The sequence below is a fragment of the Mustela lutreola genome, chromosome 5 (assembly GCF_030435805.1).
Source record: "Mustela lutreola isolate mMusLut2 chromosome 5, mMusLut2.pri, whole genome shotgun sequence".
NCBI classification, from domain to species: Eukaryota; Metazoa; Chordata; class Mammalia; order Carnivora; family Mustelidae; genus Mustela; species Mustela lutreola.
Genome location: NC_081294.1, coordinates 72518640 through 72540586, shown reverse-complemented (window position 1 = coordinate 72540586; position 21947 = coordinate 72518640). Strand labels below are relative to the sequence as shown.

General features: G+C 39.8%; 2 protein-coding genes across 4 annotated transcripts in view; both read left to right on the top strand.

The window, feature by feature from the left end:
• Positions 1–1754, top strand: part of VDAC1 (voltage dependent anion channel 1) — a 35796-nt gene extending 34042 nt beyond the window's left edge. For all 3 annotated transcript variants that reach the window (XM_059174576.1, XM_059174575.1, XM_059174574.1), the window contains exon 9: positions 810–1754. In XM_059174576.1, the coding sequence (XP_059030559.1) occupies positions 810–901 (92 nt within the window). In that variant the 3' untranslated portion in view covers positions 902–1754. The remainder of the gene's footprint in view (positions 1–809) is intronic.
• A 4607-nt stretch (positions 1755–6361) lies between these two features.
• C5H5orf15 (chromosome 5 C5orf15 homolog) lies at positions 6362–21396 on the top strand. Its single transcript, XM_059174573.1, has 3 exons — positions 6362–6548; positions 18373–18899; positions 19869–21396. The coding sequence occupies exons 1-3, from the start codon at positions 6410–6412 to the stop codon at positions 19998–20000; spliced, it is 798 nt and encodes a 265-aa protein (XP_059030556.1). The 5' UTR covers positions 6362–6409; the 3' UTR covers positions 20001–21396.
• Positions 21397–21947: the final 551 nt, after the last annotated feature.

The window sequence follows — 21947 nt, the reverse complement described above, 5'->3', positions numbered from 1 at the left end:
TAAAAGGACATAGAGTCATTATAAAACATTTGGAGACTAGAAGTAGTAGTAGGAGAGAAAAAGGCCAGGGCTAACATACATTACACTTTTGGTTATTTTTTCCCCTCTGTTTTTCCAGTGTGTTTATAATGCTTGATACTTATTTCCAGCAGGTTCTTAAAACGAGTCCTTAAATCATCCTCACTGTATAACTGTTACGCAGGTTTCTTCTGCACAGTTGGCTAGACCAGTCCCTGGTGTCTTAGAGCTACAGAGATGGTACCATCTTGGGGTTAGTTTGGCCAAATTGGGTCTTTGAGCTCTAGAAATCTAAGAGTACATGATGGCAGAATTAAGCTATTGTAGGGAAAATATCAGTTAGTTGTATGCATGTGTCTGTGTTTGTGTGCAGGCTGAGTGTGTGACGGTGGAGTCTGATTCATGGTTAGGTTTCATTCCAAGGCATTTTTGCTGAAGAAGTTTGCTGCCTGGTGCCAGTGGTGGAGAGATTATTGTAGCAGGGGGTGATGAGAGGAAAAAGTAGACTCCGTAAAGTGCGTTTGTGTAAGCTGTGGAATAATAATTAGTGTTTTATAAGCTCATTCCAGGCTACCAATTAATTAGTCCAGTGGTGATCAGTAAGAGGCATTGATGGGTCACGTGGTTTTGTTTTGCTGATCACACACAGTCCAAGCAGGTTCTGAATTCACTGGGGTCTTGCCAGTGTGCTTTGAGATGCCTAGCATGTTAACCATTCTTCTTCTGTGTGTTGACCTTTCTTATCTGTTCTCTCCTCCCTCTTCCCTCTCCCTGGGACTATTCCCCTGCAGGTATCAAACTGACGCTATCAGCTCTGCTGGATGGCAAGAATGTCAATGCTGGCGGCCACAAGCTTGGTCTAGGACTGGAATTTCAGGCATAAATGAATACTGTACAATCGTTTAATTTTAAACTATTTTGAGCATAGCTACCTTCAGAATTTAGTGTACCTTTTAATGTTGTATGTCTGGGATGCAAGTATTGCTAAATATCATGTTAGACCTCCAGGTTAAAGATGATTCAGCTTTAAGGTGTTACCCTTTCAGAGGTACAGAAGAAACCCAGTTCCAAGAAAAGTCCTTTGAGCTGTAGACTTGGAGGAGCTTGGGGCCCCCTCTAGAGAGTTCAGGTTTCTTTTTTATCTAGGAATGGCTGCAAATGGAAGCTGATAATTTGTAGGCACTTTGTTCATTGGTATTGAGTACATGAATGAAATTATGACTTCTTGAGAATTGAACTGGGTTTCCTGTCTGAAGGAAGGAGAGACTCATGGGTGGTAATGTACACACTCATCTGAAAGAGACTTTTTTAGACAGATTTTCCTGACCTGTTTCCACTCCAGTCCATCACCTCTTTTACACCAAAAGTAGTCTGCAGGGTGTGGTAGCTGTTTCTTTTGTGCCATTTTGGGGGTGGAAAAGTTGGATGTGATGAAGCCAATAATTCAGGACTTAATTCCCTCTCATGTTGTGGTTTTCTGCCCTTGCACCAGAGTATGAAATAGCTTCTAAGAGTCTTAGCTCTGAGCTGGGAAGAGTCTCTGTGACTGTAATCGCATTGTGACAACACTCGGAATCGAAATTGGACTTGTTATATTCTCGCCACTCAGTTTATTTTTTAGCCGTTTAATGGGTACATTTTAGAGTCTTCCATTTTGTGTGGAATTAGATCCTCCCCTTCAAATGCTGTAATTAACATCACTTAAAGTAAAACTTGAATAAAATATTGAAACCTCATTCTTCTGTTGTCTTTATTAATAAAAGTATAAGTAAACAGGGCATTTGGCATTTGTGTTTGTACTGTGTGTGTGTGTGTGTGAGAGAGACAGAGAGAGATTTTTAGTTTTCTATTGTTGCATAACAAATTAGCCAAATAGTTGCTTAAAACAACACTCATTTATTTCCCAGGCCTGTAGTTCAGAAGTCTAGCATGGTGTGACTGGGTTCTCTGTTAAGATTCTCATGATGTGGAAATTAGGATGTCTGTCAGACTGTGTTCTTGTCTGGAGCTTGGGGTCCTCTTCCAGGCTCACATGGTTGTAAGAGAATTCAACGCCTTTTGGTTGTAGGATAATGGTCCTCATGTCCTTGCTGGCCATCAAGTGGGGGTTTCTCTCAGCAAATAGAGGCCAGTGCGTTCCTTGCCATATGGTCCCCTCCCATCTTCAAAGCTGGAATGGAAGAATTCCCTTACTGTCAAATCCCTCTCACACTTGAAATCTCTAGGAGGAGCACTAGCCATACCTTACCCCTTTAAAAAAAAAAAAAAATATATATATATATATATATTTTTTTTTTAAATATATTTTTATATATATATATTTTTATATATATATATATATATATATATATATATATATATATATATATATATTTTTTTTTTTTTAAAGATTTACTTATTTGAGAGAGAGTGCATGCGTGCCTACATGCAGGGGGAGGAGAATCTCAGTGTGGAGCCCAGTACAGGGCTGGATCGCATGACCCTGAGATCATGACCCCAGCCACAATCAAGAGTTGGACACTTAACTGAGTGACCAACTGAGCCAGCCAGGTGCCCCTATTTTTTGTTTATTGAGGTAAAATTGACAGAATACTTTAGTTTCAGGTGTATAGCATGATTCAATATTTGTATATATTGCAAAATAATCACAACATCTAGTTACATCTGTCACCACACAGTTATAATTTTTTCCCCTTGTGATAAGAGCTTCTAAGATCTACTCTCTTAGCAACTCTCAAATATACAATTTAGTATTACTAACTATAGTCACCATGCTGTATGTGGCATTCACCAGGGCTTAAACTCATTATTTCTAAAAAGATTTTATTTATTCATGAGAGACAGAGGGAGAAACAGCTGAGTAGGGAGCCTGACATGGGACTTGATCCCAGGACCCCAAGATCATGACCTGAGCTGAAGGCAGATGCTTAACCAACTGAGCCACCCAGGCGCCCTTTAACTCATTTTGTAACTGCCCCAACCCTTCTAAAGTCATCCTCAGAGGATGAGGCCCTCTGAGGAAAATCTGCCCTTCTTAAAATCTCATGTGCCCTTTAATAACCTAATCACAGTAATGATATCCCATCATATTCACAGGTCCCTTCCACACTCAAGGGCAGGAGATCATACAAAGGCATGGATCACTGGGGTTTGTTCTAGAATTCTGTAATGTCTTATTTATTTATTTAAAAAGATTATTTTTAAAAAGATCTTATTTTTTTTTTTTTAAGATTTTATTTATTTATTTGGCAGGAACAGACCGAGAGAGAGAGGGAACACAGCAGGGGGAGTGGGAGAAGGAGAAGTAGGGTTCTTGGTGAGCAGGGACCACAATGTGGGGCTTGATCCCAGGACCCTGGGATCATGACCTGAGCCGAAGCCAGACACTTAACCAACTGAGCCACCCAGGTGCCCCATGTATTATTTTTTTAAAATATTTTATTTATTTGACAGATGAGAGAGCACAAGCAGAGGGAGCAGCAGGCTCCCCACCAGGCAAGGAACCCAACTCAGGGTTCCATCCCAGGACCCTGGGGTCATGAGCTGAGCCAAAGGCAGATGCTTAACTGTCTGAGCCACCGAGGCGCCCTAGAATTCTGCAATTTAGATTTTAAAAAATGACAATGTGTAAATTTCAAACACAAAGCAGAAGAGTAAACTATGTATATATTATCTGGCTTCAGTAAATGTGAACTTATTTTCTATTCAAATATATATGTGTGTGTGTGTGTGTGTGTGCATGTGTGTGTATGTGTAATGGATGTTTGGAGGTGACAATGCCAAACAAGATTTACTTAAGCATTTCGTGTCTCCCAAAACTTGTTGGCCTCAGTATTGTCATACTGTCTTCATTGGTCGGGTTCATGAGGCTCTGTATCTATTTCAAAGTGAACTTGTGAATTTCTCCAGAGATTTTGGCACAAAATGGTTGTTCGGTACATCCAGTCAGATGCCAGTTACGGTACTGGTATTTTGAAATGTACAAAGGGCCCTGTGAATATTGAGAGTATATTTCCCTTCCCACTTACATAAATATCTGCCTGTTGTATGCAGTATGTCAGAATATTGTGCAAAATTCCCCGAGTTCATGGTATTTCATCAGTAAGAGAACCTAAACATTCTGGTGTGGGGACAAAAGGAAGAAAGTGGACAAAGAAGAGAAGATTGAAGGTGAGTTTATTAGGGAAAAAGGCTAATGTCTAAAGCTCCCAACAAGCAGAAGCTGGAATCAAGAGTCTTATTTGCTAAACTGAGTGGTGGTTTGTGTACTCAGAGAAGGGAGAGCTCTAAGGGAATTTGGGAAGACTTTGTGTCCTGGCTACCGTGAAGGGTTTGGAATAAGGGCACCATTCAGTCTGTCTAGGCTTGTGGTGGGCTTAGGGAAACGAACATGAATGACCTCTTAGTTTTTTTACCAACACAGAGTTTGTGTGTTTCTGAGCTGTCACTGGGGCCAGATAAATGTTAAGGGAAACCAGATTCAAGAGAAGAGGAGCCCCTTCTTAGAGGGGCAGTTCTGCTGTGTCTCTGAGGATTCTGTGGGAATCATGGAGATCAGAGTGGTGAAGCTATGGGTACAGCAAATGTCTTGCTTCATGCCACAATGATTTTCCTGCAGATCAATGAAGTGGAACTTCTATGATTTTAAGCCTACAGACATTTATTTAAGAAACTTTTGCAGACACTCTGTTTATGACAACTTTTTATTACTAATGGCATTTAGTAAAATCCATTTTTAGAAAAAAAAATTGCAGAACACACAGGCCAAAGCATGTGTCAAGGCTGTGGGGGAATGCTAAATCTGCATTTTCATATATTGGGGGTTTTAAGTCACAAAATTTAAAAAGTAACAGAAGCTTATTGTAGGAAATGTGGAGGCTGTTTGCGCCCTACTTCCTGGCCTGCTTTTCGTGCTTTTGCTCCATTATGCCTTTACCATTGTATAGTGTGTATTTTACACTATTGTCTTCCTCACAAACTGTACAAAGGGTATGTGGTTTGTTTTGTTAATTGCTGTATACTGAAATATGAGAAGGTGCTAAATATCTGTTGAAGTAATAAATAATTAGGAGAAAGATAAAAAGTAAAACATTTACCTATAATTCCACCACCTAGATACAGCTGCTGTGAACAGTTGGGATTCATTTGCCTTTGGGAGAGGGAGGGCAGCTACTTCCCTTTCAACGTTTTTTATTTTTTTTAATTTTTAATTTTTTTTTTTTAAAGATTTTATTTTTATTTGACAGACAGAGATCACAAGCAGGCAGACAGGCAGGCAGAGAGAGAGAGAGGAGGAAGCAGGCTCCCTGCAGAGCAGAGAGCCCGATGCGGGACTTGATCCCAGGACTCTGAGATCATGACCTGAGCCGAAGGCAGCGGCTTAACCCACTGAGCCACCCAGGCGCCCCTCAACGTTTTTTACAAAAGATTTTAATTTATTTGAGAGAAAGAGAGCAGGAGAGGCAGAGGGAGAGAGAATCCGAAGCAGAGTGCCCCCTGAGCATGCAGGTGGAGGTGGGGCTTGATTTTACCGCCCTGAGATGGTGATCTGAGCCAAAATCAAGAGCTGGCCGCTTAAATTAAGTCAGTCAGAGAAAGACAATTATCCTATGATTTCACTCCTATGTGGAATTTAAGAAACAAAACAGGGGAGTATGGGGGAAGGGAGGGAAAAATAAAACGAAATGAAATCAGAGAGACAAACCCTGAGATTCTTAATCATAGGAAACAATCTGAGGGATGTTGGAGGGAAGGGGGGGCGTAGGAGGAGGGGGGATGGATAACTTGCTGATGAGCATTAAGGATGGCACCTGATGGAATGAGCACTGGGTGTTATATAACACTGATGAATCACTGAACTGAACCTCTGAAACTGATAATACACTATATGTTAATTAATTGAGTTTAAATAATAATAATAAAGATTTGGCTGCTTAACCCATTGAGCCCCCCAGGTGCCCCTTTCTTCTAACAATGTTTTTAGGGGCACCTGGCTGGTTCAGTCCACACTTGATTTCAGGGTTATAAGTTCGGGCTCCACTTTGGGTATAGAGATTACTGAAAAATAGTCTTAAAAAAACCAAAAAAACCCCAATGTTTTAAAATACTTCCCTGAACTATAGAGTATCCCATCACATGGCAGGCAGGGAAGGCTGCGCTCTGACCCTCTCTACGTCTAACACTTAAAAGCCTCAGGCCGCAGGGGCTTGGGTGGGGCGGACCAGCTGCAACAGCTCCGTACCCTTCCTCCTCCGCGGATTTCCTGAGTGCCGCGCTGGGCTGCGACGTCATCACGTTGGGACGTAGATGCCTCAGGCCGTCGTGCCTTACGCAGTGTCTGATGTCATGACGTAGAGCCTAGCAACCGCGCAGGCTCCTGGCGGAGTCCGTTATGGCCGCTGCTACCTTGAGGAGGATGAGGGGAACCGTGCAAAGGAAACTGCGGCCTTCGCCCGGCCTTCAGGTCCCCGGAGTATTGGCGTGGCCGCTGGTCCCGGCGCTCCTGCTTGCGTCCGCCACCATGTCCAGTGGTAAAGGGGGCGCGGCGGCAGGGCGGGCGCGGGAAGACGCGGAGGGCCAGCATGGGCGGGGAGACAGGCCCGGCCGGGGAAAAGACGCTTCGGAGTGTCGGGAGCAGATGGCACTGTGTAGACAGGGCAGAGTCTCTAGGGGCGAGGATGGAGGGTAAGGTGTCTGAGGGAGTCTGAGGAGGTGGGGTCTCTGAGAAGCCGAGAAATAGGGATGAGAGATGCGGGGATCCAGGGAGCGGGGAGCAGAGTATGTAGATGGGCGTGGAGGGAGGAGTGGTGGTGGTGTCTAGAGAATGTTGAAGAATGGGTTGCTACAGGGTATGGCGGTGGTGGGGTCTCCGAAATTGCTCGCAGTCGTGAGGGGACAGAGGGGACAGATGCTGAGGAGATGACCGCGGTTAGGAGGTGTGGTGTCTAGAGAGGGTCCCAACGCGGGGGTCGGGCGGGGGAGGCACGCAGGGGTGTAGCAGGGCCAAGGGAGTGTGGGCGGTTTCCGGAACGGTAAGGGGTAAAGACCAGGGTGGGCCGGGGCACTGACTAGACTGAGCTGATGGAATAATTTTGGAGAGCAAAAGTGAAGGGGAGAAAGCTGTCTTAGGATACTGGTGCTTCTCTGAGATCTGGGAGGTTCTGGTGCTTGGCAAAGAGCCAGGATACTGAGGCTCTGGGCTCCTGAGGGGCTTGCGAGGAGGAGAGGAGGAAGGCGACAAGGGAGATTCTTGGTAAACATGGTTCCTTGTGTCCTGGGTTAGCTGGAAAAGACTACTGCTTCCTTTAAATAGAGTCGTAGGATTTTATTTCATTTAAAATTTTTATTAAAATTCTTTTTATTATTTATTTAGGTATGATTAGCATATAACATGCTAGATTCAGGAGTACAACATAAATTTGGTATTCGTGTACACTGGGAACTGATCACTTCAATAAATGTAGTTACAACATATCACATTTTGTAACAGTTACAAAATTTTTTTTCTTGTAATAAGAGCTTTTAAGATTTACTCTCTTTGCAGCTTTCAAATATGCATTATTATTCTTACTGACCATAGTCACCATGCTATTTATTACATCCTCATGACTTATTTTGTAATTGGGAGTTTCTTCCTTTTGGTGCTCCTCTACCATTTCACCAACCTCCAATTCTCTCTTTTCTGGCAACCACCAGTCTCTTCTATATGAGTTTGGCTTGTTTGCTTGTTTGTTGTTGTTTTGATTCCCGCCCCCCCCCCCCCCCCCCCGCCATAGAGGTGAAATCATAGTATTTGTCTTTCTCTGTCTGACTTATTTCAATTAGCATAGTGCTTCAAGGTCCATCCATGTTGTCACAAATGCTATATTTCATTTTTTGTGAGTGTGTGGCTGAGTATTATTCCATTATATATACATACCACATATTTACCTATTCGTCCATCCATAGGCATTTAGGTTGTTTCTCTGTCTTGGCTGTTGTAAATAATGCTGCATGATTAAGTATTTCTTTTCTTAGAAATATTACATTATGGGGCGCCTGGGTGGCTCAGTGGGTTAAAGCCTCTGCCTTCGACTCAGGTCATGATCTCAGGGTCCTGGGATCGAGCCCCATGTCGGACTCTCTGCTTCCCTTCCTCCCTCTCTCTGCCTGCCTCTCTGTCTACTTGTGATCTCTGTCTATCAAATAAATAAATAAAATGTTAAAAAAAAATACTACATTGTGAATGAAGATATTGAAGGCTTTATCAGGAAATAAAGAAGTGTGTAATTTAGGGCCTGAGACTTAGGGGGGCAAATCTATTAATAAGAATTTGATTAAGCATGTATTTTGTTTACTATTCCCTTTTTTCTTTAGGCAGACATAGCCCTGCTCTTCTTCTTAAATCTTTTTGGAATTTTCAGATGAAAAACAGTGTGAATGGGATAGTGTTTTCTTATTTGCCAACAGGGACTGTCTAGCCATACATTCGTCTACTACAGTGCTGTGGTTACTTCCTTAGGTTTCCCCAGCAGCAGTGAGGGCAGGGCAGCCACCATCCCAGAAGCATTTTAAGTTTGTGGGGAAGGACTGAGATTCATTTTCCCAAGGCCCCTTCATCAAGAGTAGAATATAACGAGGATTTCTTTGGTTGATGCAAATATTCCTTTTCCCAAAGTACTTACGTAGTATGATTGTTTTGGTTATTTAATCATTTAAGACAAAACCTGACATTAAACATTTATATTTCTTACTGGAATGATTAAGACATACAGTTTGAGGGATATATAGCTGGTAACTGTAGTTCATAAACAGCTTTCCCCCTGGTTGAAAATTTTGTAGGGAGGGTCAAGCAAGGGGGAAATGTGGAGTATTAAGGTGTCTTCTTGTTTCTATTTATTAGAACACCATAAATATTGCTCCAACTAAACTGGGACATGTTAGATAATCTTTCTTTTTTTTTTTTTATTAAGTCTTTCTGTCAATTTAAAATTCTTATTCTCTTCTAAAAATAATTTGAATGTAAACTAACATGCTCTTAAGAACGAGGCAGCTACATTGCAGTGCTGCATGCCATTTGTAAAACTTTAGTAAGAAAAGTGTTTTTTGTAAGCTTACCTTATGATAGAGCAATTTCAAATAATTACTCTTTTGTTTGATTTTTTTTTAATTTTAAAGATTTTTAAATTTAAATTTATTTTGAGAGAACACAAGCAGGGGTAGGAGCAGAGGGAAAGAGAGAAGCAGACTCCCTGCTGAGCAGGGAGCCCAATTCGTGGTTCAGTTTCAGCACCCCAGGATCATGACCCAAGCCAAAGGCAGACATCTAACAGACTGAACCACCCAGGCACCCCAACGTAATTACTCTTTTAATAAAAAAAAAAACAGCCAAATAAGATGTGTTGAGTTCCAAACTTCAAGTAAGCATAGAAAGTTAGGAAGTTACTGCATTAGATTTATTTAAACTTGTTTTATATTAGGTTTCTTTTCTTTTTTTTTTTAAGATTTTATTTTATTATTTTATTTATTTGACAGAGATCACAAGTAGGCAGAGAGAGAGAGAGAGAGGGGAAGGGAAGCAGGCTCCCTGCTGAGCAGAGAGCCCGATACTGGGCTCTATCCTAGGACCCTGGGATCGTGACCTGAGCTGAAGGCAGAGGCTTTAACCCACTGAGCCACCTACTGGACATTGGTGTTCGGTGGTAGAATTCTTGCCTGCACACTGAGCCACCTAGGTGCCTCTCAAATTAGGTTTCTTAAAATTGCAGTACTTGGTTGTATTCTTGGCAATCTGTAAGGATTTTAAAGTTTTATATTTTTATTTTGACAAAATCTAAAAAAAATTAATATAAGCATTGTTTTGGATCACTAGATGATCATCTTATGATTAGGTCTTACCACGTCATTTCAAAAGTGCCTTCTTTCTGTGTTTGCCATCGGATTGCTCCCAAATGATCACCTAAATTTAATTGGTAATATGTTTAATTTTTGAGACACTGTTGCCTCAGTGCCTATTCTGGGTACTCAGTGCTCATGCAGGGTACTCTGCATTCTTGTTGAAGAGTTATTGTTGTGGGACACGTGGGTGGCTCAGTTGGTTGGGCATCTGCCTTCGGCTCAGGTCATGATCCCGGCGTACTGGGATCGAGTCCCACATTGGGCTCCTTGCTTGGAGGGGAGCCTGTTTCTCCATCTGCCTCTGCCTGCCATTCTGTCTGCCTGTGCTTGTTTTCTCTCTGACAAATAAATAAAATCTTAAAAAAAAAAAGAGTTATTGTTTTAATCTATTTTAAGACAGTTTTTTAAAGAGACCCGTAAAAAAAAAGAGAGAATTTAATGTAGAAAGTCATTTTTAAAATGTTGTTTTAGGGGCGCCTAGGTGGCTCAGTGAGTTAAGCCTATGCCTTCTGCTTGGGTCATGGTCTCAGAGTCCTGGGATTGAGCCCCGTATAGGGCTCTCTGCTCAGCAGGGAACCTGCTTCCCCCCACCTCTGCCTGTCTCTCTGCCTACTTGTGATCTCTTTCTCTGCCAAATAAATAAATAAAATCTTCAGAAAAAAAAAATGTTGTTTAACTAGAGTGGTAATATCAAATAGTAAAGGGTAAAAGTGGGACATTTAGAAATCTAAAGTAATACATATGATTGTAGAAGCTCAGCAATTAAATCCATAAAGTCAGAGTCACTTTGTTCTGAATACCCTTCATTTCTGACTAGATTGTATTCTCTGGTTTGAAGGAGTGGAGGACCAGGAGGTCCAAGTTTTTACTCCTTGAACAATACTTATTATTTTTTTAAAGATTTTATTTATTTATTTGACAGAGAGAGTGAGATCACAAGCAGGCAGAGAGAGAGGGGGAAGCAGGCTCCCTGCTGAGCAGAGATTTCCCGATGCGGGGCTCGATGCTAAGACCCTGAGATCATGACCTAAGCTGAAGGCACGAGGGAGGCTTAACCCACTGAGCCACCCAGGCACCCCTGAATAATGCTTATTAACTTTGCTCCTACTTGGTGCTAGGTATTGTAGTTATAATAACAAATGCAGTGATATTGGAGATACCCTTAGAAGAATGAGTGGGTTTTGCCTGGCTGAAAACTATGGGAAAGGCTTTTCAGAGAGTGTGATAGGTGCAAAGATGCTACTTGGGAAGTAGTGTAGGGTTTGTGGTGACAGTTGGGGCAAGAGCATGTTTAGTAAACAGGTATTGATATCCGTTAAGTAGGCAACAGGGATAGAGTAGTTTGGGAGTTTAGTAAGATATGAGGTTGAGGTAATGGGTGCCAGGTCATGTAGGATCTTGTAGGCTATTATAAAGACTTAGAGTTTTACATTTGATAGAAATGGAGAGCTCCCAGAGGGTTTTAAGCATAATTGAACTTAAGTTTTTACAGGAAGACTCTGGCTGCTATGTCAAAAGCAGACAGTAGGAGTTAAAGTAGAAGCAGGCAGAGGGTTTAGAAGGCCTTACTCGTTTGGAGTGGGAAGTAAAAGTATGTTTCCTTAAACTTTTTATTTTGAAATACTTGTAGATTCACTTACAATTGTAAGAAATAATATGGGTTCTGTATATACCCTGTACCCATTTCCCCATCTTAAGAAACTCTAGTACCATGTCACAACCACGGTATTGACATGGATACAGTCGAGATAAAGAGCATTTCACCAACCTCTTGTGTTGCTTTTTTATAGTTACTCCTACTTCCTTCCTATCCCCACTCCATCTTGAAATCCTGACAATCACTAATCTGTTCTTTATTTCTTTAATTTTATCATTTGAAGAATGTGATATAAATGGAATCATATAGTATGTAACTTTTTGGAATTGGCTTTTTTTTAATTTTAATTTTTTTACCTAGTGTAATTCTTCGTAGATTCATCGAGTTGTTTCACGTGTCAGTAGTTTGTTTTTTTTTATTGCTGAGTAATACTCTGATATTATATAGACACACTGCACTTGTTTAACCACTCATCCTTTGAAGGACATCTGGGTTGCTTCCAGTTTTTGACTTTTATGATTAAAGCTGCTACAAACTTTCATGTGTGGATTTTCTGTGTGATTGTAAGTTTTCATTTCTTTGGGATAAATGCCCAGGAGTGCAGTAGCTGGGTCATATGGTAGTTACGTATTTAGTTTTTTAAGGAACTGCCAAACTGTTTTCTGTCATAGTTGTCCTATTTTATGTTACCACCAGCAGCATTTAAGTGATCTAGCTTCTCTGCATCTTTGCCAATATTTGGTGTTGTCATTACTTTTTATTTTAGTCATTCTGATAGGTGTACAGTAATAGCTTTATTGTGGTTTTAATTTGCATTTCCCTAGTGGCTAATATCTTTTCCTGTGTTTATTTGCCATCTGTATATTCTCGTCAGTGAAATGTGCCTCTGTGTCTGTTGCCTGTGTTCTAATTGGATGGTTAGGTTTCTCATTTTTGAGTTTTCAGATTTTTTTTCTTTAATTTGACAGAGAGAGAGATCATAAGTAGACAGAGAAGCAGGCAGAGAGAGAGAGGGGGAAGCAGGCTCCCTGCCGAGCGGAGAGCCCAATACAGGGTTCGATCCCGGACCCCGAGATCATGACCTGAACCTAAGGCAGAGGCCCAACCCACTGAGCCACCCAGGCGCCCCAAGTTTTCAGGTTTTTTTAATGTATTCTGGATACTAGTCCTTTTTTGCATTGGATCTCACAAATATTTCTTCCTTTGTATAGCTTATCTTTTCATCCTCACAGGAAAGTCTTTCATGGAGCAAAAGTTTTTCATTTTGATAAATCAAATTTATGGATTTTTTTTTTTCTTTTTATGTATTGTGTGTCAGGTCTACAAATTTGTGCCTAGTTCTAGATTCTAAAGATTTTTTTTCCCTTTGTCTTTTTCTAAAAGCTTTATGATTTTACATTTATTTTTATTTTTTTAAAGATTTATTTGAGCGAGCAAGCACATGTGTGCACTTCAGAGCAAGGGGAGGAGCCCAGGGGAAGGGAAAGAAAGAGGGAGAGAATTCCAAGCAGAATTTGTGTTGAGTGTGGAACCGGAGGTGGCCTTGATCTCATGACCTGAGCTGAAACCAAGAGTTGGATGCTTAACTGACTGAGTTCCTAGGTGTCCCTACATTTTACATTTAAATTTGTGATCCAAGGGTGCCTGGGTGGCTCAGATGGTTGAACATCTGCCTTCGGCTCAGGTTGTGATCTCCAGGTCCTGGGATCCAGTTCTGCATTGGAGCAGGGGTGGGGGTGTCTGCTTCTCTTTCTCCCCCTGCTTGTGGTCTTTCTCTCTCTTTCAAATGAATAAATAAAATCTTAAAAAAAATTTTTATATTTATATTTTTATTGTATTTATTTATTATTGTTATTTTTTAAAGTAATCTTTATACCCAGTATGGGGCTTGGACTTATGACCCAAGGATCAGGAGTCACGTGCTCCTCTGAGGCAGCCAGGTGCTCCTGTGATCCATTTTTAGTTCATTTTTGTATAAGGTGTGAGACTTAGGTCAAGGTTTATTTAACTTGTTATTATGGTAGATTACATCGATTGATTTTTGAATACTGAATTAGTTTTGCACCCTGGAATAACCTTTGTTCATGGAATATTATTCTTCTTATATATTACTGATTTCTATTTGCTAATATTTTGTTAAGGATTTTTGCATCTTTGTTCATGAAAAATATTAGTGTGTAGTTTTCTTTTTATGTAGTGGTTTTGTTTTGGTATCAAGATAATAATATTGGCTTCATAAAATAAATTGCACATTGTTTCCTCATGTTCTCTGGGAGAGATTCTGTAGAGTTGGTGATAGTTCTTTAAACATTTAATTCTCCATAAAACCATTTGGGACTGGAGATTAATTCTTTGGGAGTTTTAAAATTAAAGATTCATTTGTGTTAATAGTTATAGGGCTATTCACATGATGTATTTCATACTGGGTGAGTTGTGGGAGTTCGTGTTTTTAAGCCTTGGGTCTTAACTTTCTCTTTTGGTTGGCTTTTTATGACATTGCTCTGGCAGGGGAGGAGGGGGTTGCTGCACAGTACTGTCAGATAGCTGTAAAACTCTAGGGTCTCCACTTGATCTCTGTTGACACCCAAAGGGTAAGGTCTTCTTGTTACTTCTGGACTAGGGTGGGAGTTCTGTCTCCCCTTATCCAGTGGTGGGGGTGGCCTTGTTACTACTGGATGATGATTAAAGTCTTGACTCTATACTAGGCCTCTTCTGACACCATTACACTGTGGAGGAGGAAGAGGCACCTTGTTACAGCCTGCAGAAGGTGGCTTCTGCAGTAGGCTTTCTACTTGGCCTTTGCTGGTGTGGATGACAGCGGAGCTGTCATGTGTGTGTGTGTGTGTCTGTGTGTAAGTGTTTGCCTGGAGTAGAGCAGTCATTTTCTAAAGTTTTCTTTCTTGCTAGGCTGCCTCTCTCCTAATTTTTTTGATTAGAGAGAACAGGCTTTTTTTTTGTAGTGGGACAGGAGACGGCATGTTTTTGTACATACTCGTTGATGTTTCCATGTTGGTTTCTTCAGCTACAGGTCTAGAATACGTGAGGGAAAAAGAAAATCCAGGGAAGTCACAACTAGGTTGTTCCTCAGGTCCTGAATTCTGTAACCACTCTGCCTTATTCTTTCCACCTTTCAGTGTCTTATGTTATTTTATATATAATATCCAGGGTTAGTTGTTTTCAGTGGAGGAATAGGGAAAAGTTTGTCTATTCCCATTCTTCTGGAAGCCTAAGTAAGAATTCATTTTGAATATGTTAATTTGAAAGTCAGACATCCAAGAGGAGATGTCAAGTAGCAGTTGGATTTATAAGTCTAGAGTTCTGGTAGTTCATGTAAATTTTCTTCTCATGGCTCCCTTTTTCTCAGAGCAGTTAGGAAGTAATGCCATCCGTTGAAAATGAGGACAACAGAGAAGGTGTTTTTGAGAACAGAGGAGCATGTGAATGGAGTGGTCTCCTAAGGGAATGGGAGGCTAAATGAACTAGAAATATACAGTATAAGTGCCAGCAACATTACACGTACATCTGAATCTTTGGCGTTGAATTTAAAATGAAATAAAAATGGTGACATGATTGTGTATTTATTTCCAGCCATGTTTAGCTGCTTGGTGCGGATGGGGAGTAGTCACAGAGTTTGATTGAACTTGGGATGTAGCCTTGCCAAGTGAATGGGACAGCGTGAGCAAGGGGAAAGGGGATTGGTGGTATACATAAGGGAGGGTTCATGGCTGACTACAAAATTGAATCTTGGTAAAGAGAAAGGACAAGGGTATTGGGTAAGGGTGGGATGGTGGTCATGGGGGACTGAAAAGATGGTGGGATCAGAGAATCATAGGTCCTTTTGGACTATGAAGCCAAGAGAATGAATTAGGATAGGTGGTCATATCAGCAAGTAGGTTGCCTGCAGTTGAGATTATGGAAGAGTTGTGATGATAGTGACCATGGTTTGATAAGTTAAGGTTTGATAAGTTTGATAAGGTAAGGGGAAGGTCTGGCTTATCAGAAGAGAGGTCGAGGTTTTGGATTCCAGACAGGAGCACTTGGGTGGAATGAACTGATTTTAGCCAGGAGCTAAAGTCATTGAGAATAGGAACCTTTGATGGACAAAGGTTATTGGATTATAGCTGATGATGGGAGAATCAAGGCCGGTGCATTTAAGGGGGGGAACGGGAGAATGGTTTGGAAGGGCCCTTCTGTCCCTACCCCTCCCCCATCCACCCCAGAATACTTTCCCCTCTTCCAAACCCAGTGGTGCAAGGATGTGGGTGAATAAACAAATGTTAATTAAAAGGACTTCAGGGAAATTATGTCTTTAAGGGAGAGCAGTTTTCAGTTATAAAAAGAAAGTAAGAGATAAAAGAAGGGATTTGCTGATATCTCACTGAATTCCAGAGTGCGCAGTGGATCGGTTTCTGGACAGGGAAAGGGGTGGGAGGTGGGGATAATTACAGTCATTTGCACTCCTATCAGCTTGTGTCCTTTAAATATACATGATAGTTCTCTATTTTAGTATATGTGCTGCTGAAGTGAGCACTATACATGATTATTCTAAAAGTCACATATAGAAAGACAATTTTTTAAAAAGTGAAGGTTAGTTAGTTGGCTCCCAGCTTTAAAAAAAAAATTAGCTTTTGAGGCGCCTGGGTGGCTCAGTTGGTTGAGTGACTGCCTTTGGCTCAGGTCATGATACTGGAGTCCCGTGATGGAGTCCCGGAGTCTGCTTTTCCCACTGACCTTTCTCCACTCATGCTCTCTCTTTCTCTCATTCTCTCTGTCTCTCAAATAAATAAATAAAATCTTTAAAAAAAATTAGCTTTTAAATCATATTTTCCCTGACTTCGACAGGAAAGTTAAATATACCAGAGAAATAGTAATTTGTAAATGCAAATATAAAAAGTCTTAAGAAATTCTTGATTTCTGACTACGGTACTCAATTGTAGGCCCTCTTTCTTTGTTTTCTTTTAATGGAAAGTTTCAAGGGGCCAACTGTTGAAAATACTTTAAGGCAGTTTTACTAATTTACTAATTTTTTTTAACCAATTTACTATTTTTTTTTCTAAGAGATTCCAGTCAGTCTCATTGAAACTAGCCATTTTTCCTATACAAAAGAGTTGTCAACTATGATACACAAACCAGAGTGTATTCATGTATTCAAGTATTACATGTTTGAACAAAGAGTGGTCTGTTAGGTTGTTGATTTATGTGCATACACATGTTTGTGAAAGCCCAGGAATGATTTGGTTTAATCTTACCCCTACAAAGTATTTTACTTTAATTTGATAGGCTTTAAAATAGTATCTTTGTGTTTTTAGATCTCATGTGACAATTCATCTTTAAAAAAAAAAAGATTTATATACTTTCAGAGAGAGAGAGAGAAAGAGCACAAATTGGGGGAGGGCAGAAGGAGAAGGAGAGAGAGTATTAAGCAGACTCTGCTAAATGTGGAGCCCAACACAGGCTTGATCTCATGATGCTGAGATCATGAGTCAAAATCTCAGCTGAGATGCTGAGCCAAAATCAAGTTAGACGCTTGACCCACTACACTATCCAGGTGCCCCAGACAGTTCATTATTTTTACAAGTATAATGGGTATTCTTGAAGCTTTTCAACAGATACTACATTAGATTGTATATTAGAAACACTGTTAAATTTCAGCAGGGATTCTTCTGAACTTTTGGTGTATAGAGTTACTTCTGTAAATAATTTTAACTACTTTAGTAAACCATACTGAGTGGGTGGGAGCATAGGGAAATAAGAGCTTGTACATATTTGGTGTCATTCCCATTCTGGATTGCCTTACCCAATCTTTAAAATAGTCTAGTTCAGGACACCAGGGTGGCTCAGTGGGTTAAAGCCTTAGCCTTTCCACTCAGGTCATGATCTCAGGGTGCCCTGCATCGGGCTCTCTGCTCAGCAGAGAGCCTGCTTCCTCCTCTCTCTGCCTACTTGTGATCTCCGTCTGTCAAATAAATAAATAAAATCTTAAAAATAAAATAGTTTATTTTTAAACACTTAGTTTTCAAGTTCCTAATCCAATTTCCTTTTCTTCCCCTTGAGTTTTTGCTTTCTTCTTCCTAAGAGTACCTAAAAGAAAGAAAGGAAGGAAGGAAAGAAGAAAGAAAGGAAGTTGGTCTTCAGGTTCTAGTATCACTTAGAAATGCTGATTACAGCTTGCTTATAGCTCTTCTTAAATTTGTTGTATTGTATTGAAAATATTTAGGTTCACATTTTTTTAGAAAGATTTTATTTATTTGAGAGAGAGAAAGAAAGCACAAGCAGGGCGAGCATCAGAGGTAGTGGGAAAAGCAGACTCTCTGCTAAGCAGAGAGCCAGACTCAGGGCTTTATCCCCAGACTCTGGGATCATGACCTCAGCCTACAGGCAGATGCCTGACTGATTGAGCCACCTAGGCACCCTATAGGTTCACATTCTGTATCTAGTTTGTGACCTTCTTTAGCCAGGATTGGCCACCAGTCTTTCTGTTCTGGAGATGGGGTGCAGTCTGGACAAGGGTTTTTGAAGTCCAGCCCGTTTTTGAAAAGAAAACAGAGGGGATGGATAAGAAAGAGCTTTGTATGAATTTTACCATTGTGACCCAAAGTTATCCCATCTGCTCTTTCCTTTATCTTTTGATGACATGCTGTGTAATGTAGTAGGTCTCTTATTGTGCTAAACTTCTTACTTTCTGGCTAAAGAGTTATTTACCTGATGAATAGTTGACTAAGAAGACATGTAACTGATTGATGGCCATTGAGACTTATTAATAAATTCTCAAGGGAAAGGAATTTGGCAAAGAGAAATGCTTAGTGAAAAATTTAGGTAAATATGCTTGTAGCCTGGTGGAGATGAAGTTGGAGCTTTCAGTTTAATATTCTTTATTCTAGCTCAACCACAAACTGATTTGCCGGGCCACGCTGTACCTCAGCAAGATGTTTCTGCTCCAAATATGAGTGCTTTAACACATGAAAACCAAACCAACCTTTCTGTCTTCCAAATCAGCACCACTCTCCGACCCACAACTAGTACAGAGAAAGGTGGAGGGGCATCTGTAGCCCCTCATCCCTCACCTACTACTTCTCTGTCTCAAGAGGAAACAGATAACAATGAAGATCCCAGCATAGAGGAGGAGGATCTTCTCACACTCAATAGTTCTCCGTCCACTGCCAAAGATACTCTGGACAATGGAGACTATGGAGAACCAGACTATGACTGGACCACCAGCCCCAGGGACGAGGAGTCCAGTGAGGCTCTGGAAGAAAACAGGAACTACATGGAAATTGAACAGTCAGTGAGATCTTTTAAGACCCCATCCTCAAATATTGAAGAGGAAGATAGCCATTTCTTTTTTCATCTTATTATTTTTGCTTTTTGTATTGCTGTTGTTTACATTACATATCACAACAAAAGGAAGGTATGTTTGGGGTTTTCAGCCCCTCTAATTGCCCTTAACTATCTCAGTCCTACTTCTTATTAATGTTTTGATAATTCAGAATTTTTTTCTTTTTTAGTCAAGTTTAAATTGATGGTAAAATTTTAAGATGTCTGATCAGTTTATAAACTTGTGGTATGTTTTAACAAATTACAGACAGATTGCTTTACCTTGTGTGCTTCTAAAAAAAGAAGTAGAATTGTTTTTTAATGAGCAAAACCAAAGCCTAGTGGTTTTTGAAAAAGAGATGTTACATCTTAAGTTACCATTTCTACTTCAGTGGGAATATTTATGGAGAAAGTTTTTTTTTTTTTTTAAGATTTTATTTATTTATTTGACAGAGACACAGTGAGAGAGGGAACACAAGCAAGGCGAGTGCAAGAGGGAGAAGCAGGCTTCCTGCCAAACAGGAAGCCTGACATGGGGCTTGATCCCAGGACCCTGGGATCATGACCTGAGGCGAAGGCAGATGCTTAATGACTGAGCTCCCCTATGCTCCAGAAAGATTGTTAATTTAATACTTCTAATTAAGTAAGCATTGAACTTAATAGTATTTAATGATTTTTTTCCCTGACTATAAAATCATTACATATTTATTTTGAGTGCCAGTGATACTCTATCCCAGTGTTGAAATGTTGGGCCATATCTGTTCTAAACATCTAAGGGACTTGTTAAATAGGCAGGCTCCTGGGCTCCACTGTGGTTTTCTAATTCATTTCTATAGATAGAATCCAGAATCAGTTTTCAGCAAGCACTCTATACATTAAAATTTGAGTAGCTCTGTTTTTGTTTACAAGAGGGAAAATAAAGCCCTTTTGTTATTGTTTTTTTACTTCTTGAATTTGGTAACCTAGGCTTGTATAAAACCTTTTTATACTTGTTATACTTTTAGCATATCCTCTATTTTCTTTTTGGCATATCTAATTTATTTTATTTTATTTTATTTTCCAGATTTTCCTTCTGGTTCAAAGCAGAAAATGGCGTGATGGTCTTTGTTCCAAAACAGTGGAATATCATCGTCTAGACCAGAATGTTAATGAGGCCATGCCTTCTCTGAAGATTACCAATGATTATATTTTTTAAAGCACTGTGATTTGAGTTTGCTTATTATGTAATTTTATTTGCTTGACTTTTTTATATAATATTGTGCAGATGTTTTGCCATAGGCAGTTGGTACTTAAATGAGAGATGGGGGTCTCTCTTTATTTTGCCTTGGTGCTTTGGAAATGAAATGTCACAAACAAGGAGTATATAATTTTTTTATCTACATTTTTAGAGGTAAATTTAATCAGGTGTCCAGAATGTGGAGCTAAGCGTTCTCTGTTAGTTTTGTTTTAGATTTCTTTATTGTACTTCTTCTGGAAGTATTGGTAATGCTAGTTTTAAAAGATCCTAGCCTTCAGCTAAATCCTAACATTATCTGGAACTGCTGGCTCAGATTCTCTTTCTGCCATCCAAGTACTATTTTTTTAGCACATATTTTGTGCTCCCAAACTGTAATCTACAAGGATGTGTGTAATAGTGCTTGGCATATAAGTATCATTTTTTCTTTCAGGAAAATTGATTTGCATATTTTTGGATAATTTAAACATAATTTAAGATAATGATATTGCTCAATCCGACTGCAATTTTAGGCAACACATTAATAAATGTTTCTAGAAATTCTGGCAATAGAGAGACTGCGGTTTGCAGTGGACATAGATAAAATATTCCAGAGATACCATATATTGGCTTGAATTACTGAATTAAATTTAGAGATAGAAATTGTGGCAAAATATTAAATACACATACAATTGCTTTTAGTTAGCAATTGATTGTAGCATGGGTTCCTCCAAGCTTTCAAGTAAGGAGTAGAGTTTGAAATTGTATCAGATTTGTTCACTTTGTTTATTATTTTATAGTAAGTTTGAATAAATCTTAGGGGCCATTATCACTTAAATAATATTGTGTCTAGGCCTTTCAAATTAAAATTATGCCTGAATGAAGTTGTTTGTATACATAAAGGATATATGTGTACACTGACTTTTTCTCCCCAGTACTTGTTTTATTTTCTTCTGTTTTGTTTTTCACAGCATCTGGAAATTATTTACTGTATTTCATTTTAGCCTGTCTTTATATAATAAAGAGTTGATCAGTATGTAAATATGTGATTTGAACCATGGTTGACTTACAAATGTCACTGCAACTTTTTAGAAAACATAACCCTTACTATATGTTGAACACTTGTTCAGAAAGCCCAGGCGAGCCAGTGGGCATGTGCTTTGTGTGAAGATGGAAGAAGTAGGGCAGTTCACCATTTCTTTCAGGTGGACAATTTACTGTCCTGATAAGGAAGGGGAGCACAGTGAAATACACCTGAACTGTTTTATTGCAGTAATTTTTCATATCTGAAATTGTATTATTTAATATTTTGAATAAGATTTTAAAAATAAATGGCAAAGATATAAATCTATGATATTAAAAGTGTGTTTCATTTTAATGATGGCATGGAGTCCTTCCTTTGAGTGGTGACAGGGGTCATGCTTTGTTTGGGAGGAAGCTAAACTGACCAGCTTGTTTTTGTTCCTTTTAGCGATAGTACTCTGCTTCTTTGAATCCTCTTAGATTTCAAATTCTAGTTTAGGTCCAGTTTTCTGCTAGGTACTGAAGTTTATTGAAAACTGGCAAAGTAGGATTGCAAAGAAAAGTAAAGCAGCTAAATCAGTGTATAGTTTCTGGAGTTCTGGCCTCCTTGTTGTCTCCCTGTTGAAGGTTCCCCTGTCAGGAAGCTCATACCCCCTTAGTGGGACTAGGGTTCTTGGGCTTTTCCTGATGGCACAGTCTTTGCATTCCATGCCCCAGTGCTGCAGGCAAATAGTCTTTGACTTTTGGAGCATCACATCATACACTGAGTAGACATGCTGCCAGTGGGATGCCTGACTGGCTCATTTGGCAGAGCATCTGACTCTTGATTTTGTGGTTGTGAGTTTGAGCCCTGTGTTGGATGTGGAGATTACTTAAAAAACATAAATCTTACTTTTTTTTCAAAGA

Excerpts from the sequence above, each read along its gene's own strand:
- C5H5orf15 (XM_059174573.1), top strand. The coding sequence starts at position 6,410 with ATGGCCGCTGCTACCTTGAGGAGGATGAGGGGAACCGTGCAAAGGAAA. Across the intron at positions 6,549-18,372 it reads GTCCGCCACCATGTCCAGTG|CTCAACCACAAACTGATTTG; the intron begins GTAAAGGGGGCG and ends TCTTTATTCTAG. Across the intron at positions 18,900-19,868 it reads CATATCACAACAAAAGGAAG|ATTTTCCTTCTGGTTCAAAG; the intron begins GTATGTTTGGGG and ends TTTATTTTCCAG.